Genomic DNA, 15,383 nt, shown 5'->3' with positions numbered 1-15,383 from the left:
AAGCCTCAAATCTCTCTCATCTTCCATTACCTTTCTACAATTCATCTGCCCGAGCTATTTCCAGATATTATTGTTTTATAAGATATGTCAAATGTAGCAAAATACAAAATGGAAACCTATTTCACCCCCCTCATACATACAGTATACCCTAAATTTAAACTGGTACGCACTTGATTTCAGATTGAGATCTTTTTTTGAACACCATTTTCCAAATGTAGTAGCACTTTGCAGCCCTGAGCCAGCCAAACAGAGGAAATGAGGAATCGGATTTGTTTATTTTGGTGGGGGTGGGGAGAATGTGGGTGGGGGGATACTACTTAAGGCCTGATCCTGCTGCCTTTGAACATTTAACACTAAAACCTGAATTATTTCATAACAAACTAGAGCTCCCTTTCCTCTCCCTAAGAAGAGGCTCTTGGGAATATTTACTTAATGAATTTTAAGTAATTGTGTTTCTCTCACAAAACAAAAAACAAACAGAACTTCTAGAAGATGCTGTTGAGTTCCCTAGCTCAGCAAGGTCCATATGAGCTCCATCAGCCAAAAGCCTGGAGCAGTAAACTGGGAATTTCGGGAACAATGTGGCCACAAGCACTTCTCCCAAAAGAAAAACAACTCCCCTCTTGGCCCAACTCCAAAAGGCAATTGAGCTGGGTAAGCTCCAGGTTAATCTCTGAACAGCCTCTCTGCCAACTTTCTCCTACAGGCATTAGGTTTTTCAGCATGGGCTTTGCAAATAATCTAAAACAATTAATTAGTGCTTTTGAATTCACCCCGTACCATTAATGAACCACTGCCAGACAGCCTTTGATAGTGTATTTCCAGAGCTAATTAAATGTGGCAAAATAGAGGACACAGACTTGCTGGGCATTCAAGAGGGCCAGGCAGAGACCCGACTGGTGACAGTGAAGCCATGCTTGCACACAATCCTGGGGTGACAAAGGTGGGGGGAGAGAGGGATTGCTGGGGTCAGGCCCTCAGGGTCTTTCACAGTATGCCAGACATCGCTCTCAAATTATATAATTATCAGGGTAGTGTAGACAATTCATTCACCATAAATGAATTTTTTTCTTCTAATAAGTGAAAATTCTTAATTTGATACTTAAAAGTCTGATAATGCTTCCAGTACATACCTCCACACCTCTACCCCCAAAGGCTTGTTATCAAATTTAAAAAAAAGAGAGAGAGAGAGAGAGAGATGTGCAACAGTTTAAACACTAAATATTAAAATAAATCTCATCCCAAAATTCCCTTCTCTCAGAGTCCACTCCCATAACCTCTATCATGTGGGAAATCTTTCCATTTTTTTTCACTATCTAATGCCACACAGAATTCCAGACTGCTCCACACGCATGGCCAGCAAGATAAACACATTTTTGGGAGACCCAGAAAAAAGCTGGCAGGGGGGCAAGAAGTAAAAATGTTGTTGCATTCCTCTGGATTTTTCTGGTCCAATTTCAAAAACAGAATGACCACCACCTGGGGCTTGTGGCAAGCTCCAGGGCTGTACTTATGTTGTTCATTGCCCCCCTCTACCATGACACTGATGAGGTCTGAAAAAGCAAATCAGAAAACCTTACAAACCAGTGGCTAAATAAATGTTATTTTAAAAGACAGCTTTTTAGGCACAGAGGTTAAATCTTCTCTGTGTCTGATCCCATTTTTTAATAAATACAGTGTCAGCTCCTTAACTCTTGAAAATACTGCAGAATCCACTGTTAAAGTAATAGCTGCTCAAAAAAAAAATAATAATAAAAAAATAAAGTAATAGCTGCTCAACAAAAATCCCTAAACTCTATGGCCAAAGTTGTTCTTGACAATAAGATAGTAATTGACTATCTTTTAGCTGATTGATTTTTTTTTTAGATAATTGATTATCTTTTAGCTGAGCAAAGGAGGTGTTTCTGCTGGGTCCAACATTACTTGTTGCACCTGGATTAAAACTTCTGGAGACGGTGAAACTCAGCTACATAAAATCACTGGACAGGGGTGCCTACCTGGCTCAGCTGGTAGAGCATGCAACTCCTGGTCTTGGGGTTCTAAGTTCAAAGAAAAAATATATATATATAAAATATAAGATAAAAAATATATCAATGGGGGATCCCTGGGTGGCTCAGCGGTTTGGTGCCTGCCTTTGGCCCAGGGCACGATCCTGGAGTCCTGGGATCAAGTCCCGCATCGGGGTCCCGGCATGAAGCCTGCTTCTCCCTCCTCCTGTGTCTCTGCCTCTCTCTCTCTCTCTCTCTCTTTCTCTTTCTCTCTCTCTCTCTATATATATATCTATCATAAATAAATAAATCTTTAAAAAAAAATATATATATATATATATCAATGGACAATCCACTTGGCTTAAGAAAGTGACTCCTTCAACAGGATCTTTCTTTGACTTCTTTGATTTTGATTGGTTTGGGTCTTGGGGACCACAGCTCCAAGGTACACTCCAGACACTGGGAATTACCTGGTTTAATAATCATGATAATCTCCCTAGTGTGCTATATTCTCTCAAAAGCTTTAAATATATGTTAGTAGCCGCCAGCCACCAAGCAAATTATCTCCCTAAAACCAGAAAGTCAGAAAATGAAGAAAACAACCAACTTAAGGAACATGAACCTAGGGGTGCCTGGGTGGCTCAGTCTGTTAAGTGTCTGCCTTCAACTCAGGTCATGTCAAGGTCCTGGGATCAAGCCCCACATTGGGTTCCCTGCTCAGCGGGGAGTCTGCTTCTCCTTCTCCCTGTCTCTCCCCTGGCTTGTGCTCATGCATGCTCTCATTCTTTCTCTGTCAAATTAATTAATTTAAAAAAAAAAAAAAAAGGAACATAAACCTGAAGTTACGACTTGCAAAGGAATACCATACAGAAAATCAGCATAATCTGTGAGAGTTTCAGAGTGGTAGCTGGGAGGGTGCTAATACCTTAAATTTTGATCATATTTCTCAGGCTGAGAGTATGATCATAGTGGGAGGAAGGGACTGTTAAAAACAAGATAACAGAGCAGCCCAGGTGACTCAGTGGTTTAGTGCCGTCTCAGCCCAGGGCCTGATCCTGGAGTCCCAGGATCAAGTCCCATGTCAGGCTCCAGGGAGCCTGCTTCTCCCTCTGCCTGTGTCTCTGCCAGCCCCCCACCCCATCTTTCATGAATAAATAAATATAATCTTTAAAAAAAAAAAGATAACAGGCCCAAAATGGAGTTATTTATGCTGAGCCCCACATCACCAAGCTGACTGAATCACAGTTTCAGCTCTCCCAGAAATAGAACCTTAAACCAGACAATCAAGAATTACCTGGACAGCACTAGTGAGGTAATATGCCTGACAGGCCCCTGCCATCCCCTATAGAAAAGTGACCTTGCTGGGACACCTGAGTGGCTCAGTGGTTGAGCGCCTGCCTTCAGCACAGGGCATGGTCCTGGGGTCCTGGGATTGAGTTCCGCACTGGGCTCATACAGGGAGCGTGCTTCTCCCTCTGCCTATGTCTCTAGGTCTCTTGTCAATAAATAAATAACATCTTGGGGGGAAAAAAAAGTGACCTTGCTACAGCCAATCCACTTTTTACTGCTACAAACTTCCTTGTCTCACTCCCTGCTGTCTGTCATTTTGTATAACTCCTTGGAGCTCCTTTCTGTCTGCCAAATGTGATGCTGCCGGATTCATGAGTCACTAAATAACACCAATAAGATCTTTAAAATTAAATAATAAATAAATGTGGTACCAAGGTGCTTAAGTATCAAGAACGACTTAAATATTTTCACTTCTGAAAAATGTTAATATTTTTAAAGTTCTAGCTTTTATACAAAAAACATAAATAAAATAATAAAAAAATAAAAATAAATAAAGTTCTAGCTTGGAGTCTGGTAACAGGAATTAAATAGGAATCAGTGAGGAAACCAAAGTTTAAAACTAAAACAGCTACAGCAGAAATGAGCTGTACCCCACTTAACCCTAACTTTTTAAAAACCCTTTATAACCTACTTCAACTCCCCTTTTTATCCAGTCAGCTGGTACCATCTTTCATTACCTAGAGACTCCTCAGCCTAGTTGTCTGTACCAATGTCCCCAGGCTCATTGAATCCACACAAGTCTCCTGCCTTGGTCGACTAAGTCACAAGGCAAAAAATGGGAAAAGGCAAAAGATGTACATGATAGTAAAAAAAGTGGGGGGAAATTGCTTCTTTAATAACTATGATGATTATGCCAAGGTGTAGCCCCAGCTCATAAAGATGCACCTGGCTTCTTGGGTACACCACACTTACAGCTGGAGAGCTAAAAATCTCTGAGGAACTCACTCCCTCAAACCAATTTCCTCTCCAGCACAAGAATCTCTTAGACCCAAATGAGTTTACCTAAAGGTTTTCAAGAGAGCTTTTTCAAAAGCAAGCTAAAACCAAGTTCTCATTTACAACAGTAAGAATTTTCTAAAAAGGGGACGCCTGGGTGGCTCAGTGGTTGAGTGTCTGCCTTTAGCTCAGGGCGTGATCCTGGGGTCCATCCTGAAAAAACTACCTGGGGAATAAAAAGAATGAGACTAGGCAATCAAGAAAAACTGGGAAGAGAGGGTCCAGGCTTTTAAGACCATGATTATTCAAGAACAGTTGTTAATAGGGCAAAAAAATTTTTTGATGATTTATTTTAAGATACAGCTTTTACTGTTATGTAGAAGTGATTATCTTTGCTAACAGATTATAGCCCAGTGTTCCACTGATAGGAGAAGGAACACATAAAAGTCACAACATCATTTTTTATTTCAAAAGCATATCATTCCCAAGGGTCCTCCCTTCCAAAATCTGTTTGTGGCTACCATCATCTTGCTCAATGATCACAACAGCCATCAACCAATATCCTCAAATGCACCTTTGCCCAACAGTCTATTCTCAACACGTCAGCCACAGGGGTCCTGTTAAAACATCCTTCAGACCATATCATTATGCTGCTCAAACCTTCCAGTGCCTCTGTCTCACTCTGCGTAAAAATTACAAGGCTATATGCAGCCCCACACCTGCCCCCCAGTTAACTCTAATTGGCCCCTCTAGCAGCCACTTGGCCTGCTTACTACTTCTTGAGCACTTTAGGCAAACTGCCATGTCAGGACCTTTGCACTTGCTTTTCCTCCACCTGGAATTCTCATTCCCCTATACAGCCACTTAGCTTACCTTCTTCAAATTTTTGTTCAAATGTGCTCTTTCCAGTGAGGTCCTCCCTATCCACTTTTTAAAAGTAATCTCAAAAAATAAAATAAAATAAAATAAAATAAAGTAATCTCCACACCCAATATGGGGCTTGAACTCATGACCCCCAAAATCAAAGCATTTCACGCCCTTCCAACTGAGCCAGCCAGGTGCCCCTATCCACCTTCCTTTAAACTGTACTCCCCCTGGGGCACCTGGGCGGCTCAGTGGTTGAACATCTATCCGCCTTTGGCTCAGTTTGTGATCCCAGGGTCCTAGGATTGAGTTCCACATCAGGCTCCCCATGGGGAGCCTGCTGCTCCCTCTGCCTATGTGTCTGCCTCTCTCTGTCTCTCATGAATAAATAAATAACTTTAAATCTAAAAAAATAGGGATCCCTGGGTGGCGCAGCGGTTTGGCGCCTGCCTTTGGCCCAGGGCGCGATCCTGGAGACCCGGGATCGGGTCCCACGTCAGGCTCCCGGTGCATGGAGCCTGCTTCTCTCCCTCTGCCTGTGTCTCTGCCTCTCTCTCTCTCTGTGACTATAATAAATAAATAAAAATTTAAAAAAAAAATAAATAAAATAAATAAATCTAAAAAAATAAATAAATAAAAGAAATTGTACTCCCCCACTAAATAATCCCCAGCCCCTTTGCTTTTTGTCCACTGAACCTGCTAAATGATGTATTATTTTTTGTTCTGATCTGATCCATTAGAATGTAAGCTTCGGGAGGATAAGGATTCTATTTTGTTCATTGCTGAGCCTCTAATACCTGGAATAATGTCTAGAATGCTCAATAGATGCTGATTGAGGGGCACCTGGGTGGCTCAGTGGGTTAAGCCTTCGGCTTAGGACATGATCCCAGAGTCCGGGGATAGAGCCCCATGTCAGGCTCCCTGCTAAGCAGAGAACCTACTTCTCCCCCTCCTGCTCCCCCTGCTTGTGCTCTTTCTCTCGTGTCAAATAAATAAATAAAATCTTTAAAAAAATAGATGCTTGTTGAAAAAAATCAATTAACTCTTTAAGAAATGTAACCATGTTACAAGGTAGAAAAAAACTCATTGTTTGCACTAATCAAAGTTTCCCCGTTTTGTGCCTCAGAAGCTAGCAGAGTACCTGGGGCTTGGTTAGGCACCCCAAGTTCACTGACCAGACTACAAGTTCTCATCCAAACATAGCAGCTATTTAAAAGTTGAATGAAAAGGTGAAATGACCAACGGTGCTTTCCTCTAACTCTAAAGAAAGGGGTAAGTGGGAGCTAGGTGGCGTTGTGCTTGGCCACGCAGCAACAGAACAGCCACGCTGGCACACCCAGATGCAGCCTACTGGGAAAAACGTGCACAGCACAGTGCTGCTGCAGCTCGGTGGTGTCACTGTTGGGAACGACAGCGCACAGGCAACTCTAGAAGCTGATGTGCTGCTCTCCCCAGAGGCTGGTGCTCCCCAAGTACCCTCCCGGCTTGGGTAGAAGAGTAGGAAGGAAGGGAGGTGTTACTCCTGACGGTTCTGGCCTATCATCTAGACTAGGACTAAGTTATTCAGACACACGAGGACAAACAGAAGCGACACAAAGAACCTAAAGCAGTCACGCTGGAACTTTTTCCTTTTGCCATAACTACAACTTGTCATTGTAGTTCCCTTCGCTGCCAACAGAGAGAATAACTTCAAAAAAAAAATTTTCTTTTGAAGGCGTTAAGACTGTCCACATTTCACCCTAGGTTTAGTTGGTTTGGTTTGGTTTTGTTTTTTTAAAGATTGTTATGAGTTGGCAGGATAGGGCAGGAGAATAGCTGGGCCTCAGGCCCCAGAGCACCTGCTGTCTAATCTTTGGAAGGAACATTCCAAGAGCAAGTGCATTTTTAAGTCCTCTAGAATTCTCCTGATTTATAGTGTCCTTTCAGAGAACAAAAATATGACTATATTGGACTTGAGAATGAATCTTTTTTAGACCATTCTGGCAGAAAATGTTTTTTTAAATAAATGTATGTCAGCAAGGAACTCACATGGATGCTGTCCGGGCCAATCTTCCAAGAGGGGTAAGCACTTTGATGCCTCGATGCCTGTGTAGAGGGCTGTCCTGATGGAAGGCCTCATGTTGGAACCCTTCCCGGAACACTCCCTGCTCTTACAACTCTTCCAAAACCGGCACGCAAAGCTCACAGCTCTATCAGTGATTCAAGGTAGCCCCAGTGTATAAGGGATTAGTTATCAAAGCAAACAAGCCGAGAAAGCCTCATTTCCTATATCCACAATGTGTGAAAGTATAAGCTTTGAGCGGTCAAACAGCTGTGTGGGCACATACAGATAGCTCTGTCCTGGTGGAAATGTTGATCAGTGTTTATAAAACAGACCATTGCTGGTGCCCTAAAATAACCCAAATAAATCAGGAATCCAAAAAGCAGCGTGGCAATTACACAGCCTCGGATAAGGATGCAAAGGAGAGAGAAACCTGGCGTCTGTTCACTTGTCTGACATCAAATCTGTGAACAATCTTACTCGTGTTCTTGTGAACATCTTTCTTACACTATCACAGCCAGTTACCCAACTATCAGCTAGTCAACTGCTTTTGCAAATGGAAAAAAAAAAAAAGCTTTTATTAGACATCATATCCTATTCCACCCTGCCCCACACACATATACACACATACACCCAAGTCCATGCAGGGCAAGGGACTCTTTAATAAAAAATTCATCTTTTTCTTGACTACTGCTAAGTGTCCCAACTTTGTATGTGTATGCAAACACATACATGTTGGCATACTCTTTGTGTGTAAAAAAAAAAAAGACCATGGGTATGCATGGTCTCCCCAAAAAAGAACACAACATAAAATTCAGGCCACTCTATCCACTCTGTGTCTTTTAATATAGTTCTTTACTCTTTAAGATAAATAGAAAGTTGGCACCATGGTGAAAGCACATACAGATATCCTTGTCCTGGTGGAAATGTTGATCAGTGTTTATAAAACAGACCATTGCTGGTGCCCTTAAATAACCCAAATAAATCAGGAATCCAAAAAGCAGTGTGGTAATTACACAGTCTCAGATAAGGATGCAAAGGAGAGAGAAACATGGCATCTGCTCACTTGTCTGACATCAAATCTGTGAACAATCTTACTCATGTTCTTAGTGACCATCTTGTTTACACTATCACAGCTGGTCACCCAATTGGCATCACCCTTAACATCTTTTCCCTATATATCCAAGACAGCAATGAAATACGAAAGTGGTTACAGTTAACAACCTAAAGACAATAATAATCACAAAACAAATCAACCAGCTGGATCCAGAGACTCCGTATTGGCAAGAGAAGGCCTTGCTGGATTTGCTTGGAATCTCCAAGTCTATCCCTCCTCTACCCTTTACGTTCCCCAGTGGCAGCCACCACTGGCACTCTCCTCATCTTCCTACTATTATGAACCACAGCCTCTGATCACTCCGTTGGCAGAGAGGAGAAAACCATGGAAGAACCACCTCTGCAGCCCGTAGGCCATTAATCGCAAGTCCTAGAGAAAGAGTACCAGTTCCTTTAGGGCAGCATAAGAGAAAGAGCATCAACTCTAGAGTTGTGGCCACTCTGCTAGCTACTACTTGTATGACTGTCAATGACCACTTTAACTTTCATTAAAATTGATTTGTCTCTCATTATATATTACATTTTTCTTCTCTAAGCCTCAGTTCCCGCTAGCATACCAATAGTAGTAGGAGTGGTGGCAGCGGTAACAATTACAAACACAGTGATGGAGACGACTGGGAGGCTCAGCAGTTGAGCGCCTGCCTTCGGTCCAGGGTGTAATCCTGGAGTCCTGGGATCGAATCCCACATCAGGCTCCCTGCATGGAGCCTGCTTCTCTCTCTGCCTGTGTCTCTGCCTCTCTCTCTCTCTCTCTCTGTGTCTCTCATTAATAAATAAATAAAATCTTAAAAAAACACACACACACACAGTGATGATGACAATCACCTACCTACCTCACTGGGTTTCTATAAGGATCAGATGAACTGGCAGGTGAATAGCGCCCAGCAGAGTGGCCGGCTACCACTATTTCAAGAGGTACTAAAGGAAGCACACCAGCAAAAGGACTAAGATTCGTTGGTGCAGCCTGCCTGCAGAGGACTGTTGAATTCTGGTTTGACTGAGAGTTGAGCTATCTTTCTTATAATAAATTACTTTCTCTGAGTCCCATTACCTCCCTTCTGGAAATGATCAAAACAATACCTGCCCCGGGACTACTGCTAGGAGAATTAAATGAAATAGTAGTCATAAGAGTATTTGAAAACTATAAATATAAAATGGCATTCTCATTAATTTAGCCTCCCCTCAAGGCTGTCAGTGTGTCCCATTCCAAATCAATTATTAACCGGTTGATAACTCTCCTTGTTGTCCCATGGACACAAGAGTTCAGAGCTTTCTTAGCAGGAAAATAGCTCCAACTAAAACCATCTCTATTTTCCTGTGGACTATCCCTGGAATTTCAGGTACATTCAGGAGAGATGAAAAGAAATGAATCTTGGGCAGCCCGGGTGGCTCAGCGGTTTAGCGTTGCCTTCAGTCCGGGGCGTGATTCTGGAGTCCCAGGATCGAGTCCCACGTCAGGTTCCCTGCATGGAGCCTGCTTCTCCCTCTGCCTGTGTCTCTGCCTCTCTCTCTCTCTCTCTCTCTCTCTCTCTCTCTAATGAATAAATAAATATTTTTTTAAACTATGTCTTTAAAAATAGAAAAAAAAAAAGAAATGCATCTGCTCAATTGAAATGTGTGTGCAGGTTGTGGACAATCCTCCAAAAAGATGCATTTAGCCACAGAATGGCAACAATGGAATAAGGCAAACAGCCATCCCACCAACATCCCACTGGCACTGAGGCCAGCAGAGTGTCTGCAGAGTTCACCTCAGCAGCACCTCTTGCACTGGGCACAAGGGGCCAGTGGACTGCAGGCAAGTCCATCCCTTCCAACCAAATCGATTTCCTTGAATTCTCTGTGTATGCCTCTTTTTCTTGTTAGCAAGGCTCTTGGAAACACAGCCTTAGCTAACTCTGGCAAGCCTCAGGGGCAGAGTTAGTGTTTTTTAAAGACAGGTTGCCAAACAATTTTTAAAGTGAAAACTTAGTGAGGCTTAAGCCCATAAGAGCATTTAATGTTTTAAACTTCCCACTTTTCTTAGATAGATTATAGGATTATTTTAAGATTTTATTGATTTACCTTGAAAGAGTGAGAAAGGAGTGTGTGAGCAAGCAGAGGGAGGGGCAGAGGCAGAGGGAGAGAATCTTAAGCAGGGCTTAATCTCAGACCCTGAGATCATGACCCGAGCCAAAATCAAGAGTCGGTGGCTCAACTGACTGAGCCACGCTGGTGCCCTGTGGGATTATAGGATTTAGGACAAGGTGCCAAAAACCTAAAATAATTTCTAACCAGGAGGCATGATGGTCCTCATACAGCTTTTGTTCATCAAGAGCAGGGCCTCCCCTACTCACACACTGTACAATAACTCAGGAAAAAGAGAGGGGAGGACAAGTATGAACATTATCAAAGCAACCTCGAAGCTCCTGGGATGGGGCTTGCTGACCACTACCTCCTTCACAAGCAGAGAAGGAAAGGCTTTCACTAAAGACCCAGGCAAATCATGGAGCTAGAAGAGGCCTACTATCCTAACTCAGGTTAATTTTATGTGCTGTGCTGCCCTTCGCCCTTCGCCCTTCCTGGCTACATATCTAAAGGAGGCCTTCTACACAGCTTTCACCCCTTCTGCCACCAAGAACTCTACAACAGAGCTTCACAGTCATGTCAGTAAGGTAAGAATGCAAATAAAGAAGACCCATTACTTGAAGGTCTCTCCATTCTGATGACTTACACATGTCTCATTTAAGGCGAAAGGAGTTTAATTTGGTTCCAGAATGACTTACTGGTGGCTACTCAGTCAAATGAAGGGGTTCAATCATTCCACACTGAGGGTTTCCTACACGGAGGCTCCAGTGGAGTGGGGATGGGCTGGACTCTAAAGCCAAACTGCCTGAGTCCAAGTCCCAGCTCTGTCATTATTAGTTATGGGACTTTATACAATTGTAAGTTATAAGCCAAACTGAGTCTCACTTTCCTTGTTTGTAAAATGTAAATTATGATAATACTAACACTCGCCCCAGAGGGTTGTCTTATAAAGACAAAACAAGCTGGCTGGCAGAGAGCAAGCCCGTGATAAATTGTTGGCCTGTATGCCAAGCGGTGTTGTCTTTGAAGCTAATGAAGCCATATACTCAGCCTCACTTTTTGAGGCCATAGTTTGGATTCTAAGATTAAACAGTATATGCCTTTGGCTACATGGGAATGGAAAAAAAAGGATCCAAACCTCAAAATGAAATCTACAAGACTCGTTCCACAACCTACTCCCATCCTTCCTTCCAAACAGACCTCATTCCCATACCAGATCTCCAGGTCATCCATTCTTTAAAACTCATCAAGCACCTATGTCCCATATACTGTGCTAGCTGATCAGCCCCATGCCTTTATCTTCCTAGTTCCTGGCTGACCTTCAGAACAGAGCTCAAGGTTGAGCACACCCACAAAGCCCTCTCTAGCCACTCCAACCCACCTGGGCTTCCTTTCCAACCTCTCTGAGGTCTTTTGACTTTTATTTGGTATTCAATATATACTGATTAGTTTGTTATATGGTTATATTTTACATGCCTAACTAACGCACAAGAGATTCAAAGGAAGGGATGAATCTTATATTTCTTTGTATACCCCTAAGTGACTAGTACTGTGCTTTGCACTTAGAGGGACTCAGCAAATAAGAGATTTACTTTATGTTTCATGATGACACAGCACAGAGCAAACTATCATTCTTTTTAAACAGGCTTCTGATCAATACTCCCTTCATGACAGACAGACTTAAAAGCTCAATCATCAGATCTAGACTAAGTAGGTTCATGGTTAAATCTGCCACTTACCAGCTGTGTGACCTTGAAGAAGTTATATAACCTGTCTGTGTTCAGTCTCCTCATCTATAAACTGGGAATAAGCAAAATACCTACACTTCTTAGGACAGTAATAAGGGTGAATGAGGTAATATACATAAAGCACTTTCAACAGGGCCTGGCACACATTAATTCATTACTCTATAAATATTCATTATTATTACTATTATTTTCCTGAAGTTCAACTTATCAGATTGCCCTAAAAAGCATTTTGTGAATATGCTAAGCCTACACAAAAAGCCACCAGATTCAGCATATACAAAACATTTCTCCCTTCTTATTTAGCCAATAGGTTGTTCAAAAGGGCATTTCTGGGGCACCTGGGTGGCTCAGCTGGTTAAGTGTCTGACTATGGATCTCAGCTCAGGTCTTGATCTCAGGATCATGAGTTCAAGCTCCTACATAAAAAATAATAATAATAATAATAATAATAATAATAATGGCATCTCTAATACTGTTCACATACATGTGTTCAGTTCATGAAAATATACTGAGCTACACACTTTCATGTACACATTTCTCTGTGTAAATTGTATTTCAATAAAAATTTAGCATTAAAAAAAAGCATCTCTACCTCTACCATTAGTCAGTTGTCTCAGGCTGCTACAAAACTGGTAACTCTACCCTCAATTTTACTTTAATTCTCAGCAAAATTTTGAGTATGTATACAACTCAAAAAAAATATTTTACTAACGGCTTGAGAGAGGAAGGAAGGTCTTAACCAAAACTGATTCACTATCTAATACATCAAGGGTATACAGAGCCATCAAAGTCACCACTTTCCCATAAAGTACCTTCTTCAGTTATGTTTTTTAGTCTATCTCAGGCATCAATGAAAGCAGAAAATTCTGCCTCAAACCTATGAGGTATGATAATACCTCGTCATCAAAATAGCACATTTTCCATCAAGCCATTTCTCTCTCTCTCTCTCTCTCTCTCTCTCCCCCTCCCCTCATCTTTTTTTGCTGCAACTTTTCAATGAGATTTTAATTAAGATCATATTTAATGCAGAGGCTAAAAGACAAATAACTCTTCAATCATGAGACAAAATGAAACTGCTGACAGAGAATGGACAGTTCAAATTCACACTGGCGTTTAAAAAACAAAACAAAACAATTACCAACTTTCTCTCAAGATATTTGCAACAAGGGGGACATTTTGCTGTCCAATCCCATAAACCACGCTCTGCAAACTGGCTTTCACTCAGCCTGTGCCTACTAATGACTCAGAGACTTAACTGCTTCTTAGTGGCTTCTTCAGTACAACACAGACATTAAGAGTGCAGATGTAAAACTTGGCTCCTCCACTTCCCAGTCACATGACTCTGTGCACATCATCTAATCTCTCATCTCATCATCTGTAAAACGGGAAAAATAATCTACCTACCTCAGAGTTGGGATTAAGTGAGCTCACAAAATAAGAATATCCTTATTCATTGTTATATTCTTTTTTTTTTTTTTAATTTTTTATATATTATAGTCACAGAGAGAGAGAGAGAGAGGCAGAGACACAGGCGGAGGGAGAAGCAGGCTCCATGCACCGGGAGCCTGATGTGGGATTCGATCCCGGGTCTCCAGGATCGCGCCCTGGGCCAAAGGCAAGCGCCAAACCACTGCGCCACCCAGGGATCCCTCATTGTTATATTCTGTAATTATTTAGCCCCATGCTTGGCTGTGGTGACACACTCAATAAATGGCAATCGTTATCATCACTAGCATCTCATCTGTATGTGAATTCAATAGCCAAAACCAAGAGGCTAATCATTTTTCAGGTCAATATGTTTCTTGTTGACACCAGCCAGTTTACAGAACTGGTCCAACAAATTCTTTCATGTGGCTTATTATGTAACAGACACAAAGCAAATTACCACAAAATAGAGCAAATTAAGCTTCCAAATTTGTTAAGCAACCTTGACTGGGAACATCAAGATGTTGATGTAGGGGATGAGATATTCTTACTTAAGCAACAATGTTCCAACCCAGTCTTTTGCTTCTTATCTCCAATCTCATACTCTGATTGCCTCCAGAAAGCACAGTTCTGTATTCTTTTTAAAGTTACACCTTAAAATATCTAAATAGGTAAAATGAATACTTCCTAAGCATCCTATGCCAAGAGTGTCACCTCTAAGTAGAAGACCTATTTATGTTCTGATAAAGAACAAAAAGGCTTTCTTGAAATTCTTATTTAGGGAGAGAAAATAAATGTAATCTATGCATGGAACAAAATTAAATGGGATTACACATCAGCATATTTGTTCTCTACCCATCTCAATACTGAGGTTTAGTCAGTATTATTTAGTAATGTCATTGATATTAGAATATCTAGCACCAGCCTAGTAAAATAGAACATAGACAAACATACTATGTAATCTGTAGTCAAATATTTTATTTCTCTGAAGAACAGAAATACTCACATTTTGCATAAACATATTTTTCAAAACATCTAAATTTTTCTGAACTAAAGAGACTGAAGAAAATATATCCGAAAGAATACAAGGAACATGCAATCTATATTCTGCAACTCACCTGTAGTGGCTACACAGGAACTCATCAGGGCAAACACAGCAATTACATAATGAGAAGTCATTTTGATTTCTCCAAAAGTGTACCCCATTCAGTCACTTCAGCTTCAGATGTAGATAGTCTTTGCAAATCAGAAGCAGCCTTAAAAATCCTTTCCAACTTTCAAGTTGCCTGTAAAAATAAACATATTTCAAAAAGAAAACTTAATGCAGAAACTTTTCAAAAACACACAGTAAAGAGAAATGAAGAATCTCTAAAAAGTCTAAGATAAATTTATCTGAAAAGATGCCTAGATAACACTCGAGTAAACTGAACTGGGGGTGCTAGTTACCTAATAAAAGATTTTTAAAGCAAATACTTTTGTAAAGAAATCCTTATTTTTGATACTTTAAATCTTTGGCTTTATATAAAATGTTCATGAATACAGAAGAAAATCAAGGTTCACCTATAATAGAACATTACCAGTTATGTTGTGGCACTAAAGTAATCAATGACACTTGCTACATGAACTTCCAAGTGTCAACAAAGAAACATAAACTCTAATCAAACTCAATCTAATGTTATAATGATGGAGTCATCACAAGGATCAAGTTAAAATACACTTAGAATCAATCTGAAAAATAAAGAACAATCAAAAGGGAAAGATCTCCTTTCAACTGTTTGCCAGCATTTTAACAGGAGAAAAGTCTTCCCTTTCTCTCAACCACAGTTAAGACTCTGGTAACTGGACCAGAGG

General features: G+C 41.1%; 1 protein-coding gene across 4 annotated transcripts in view; it reads right to left on the bottom strand.

The window, feature by feature from the left end:
* Window positions 1-15,383, bottom strand: part of TGFBR3 (transforming growth factor beta receptor 3) — a 193,994-nt gene that overhangs the window by 156,901 nt on the left and 21,710 nt on the right. For all 4 annotated transcript variants that reach the window (XM_041750917.1, XM_041750919.1, XM_041750916.1 and 1 more), the window contains exon 2: window positions 14,651-14,818. In XM_041750917.1, coding sequence (XP_041606851.1) covers window positions 14,651-14,738 — 88 coding nt within the window. In that variant the 5' untranslated portion in view covers window positions 14,739-14,818. The remainder of the gene's footprint in view (window positions 1-14,650; window positions 14,819-15,383) is intronic.

Source organism: Vulpes lagopus, chromosome 3 (assembly GCF_018345385.1).
Source record: "Vulpes lagopus strain Blue_001 chromosome 3, ASM1834538v1, whole genome shotgun sequence".
Classification (NCBI taxonomy): Eukaryota; Metazoa; Chordata; class Mammalia; order Carnivora; family Canidae; genus Vulpes; species Vulpes lagopus.
Note: the sequence above shows the minus strand (reverse complement) of the source record. Positions and strands in the feature narration are given on the sequence as shown.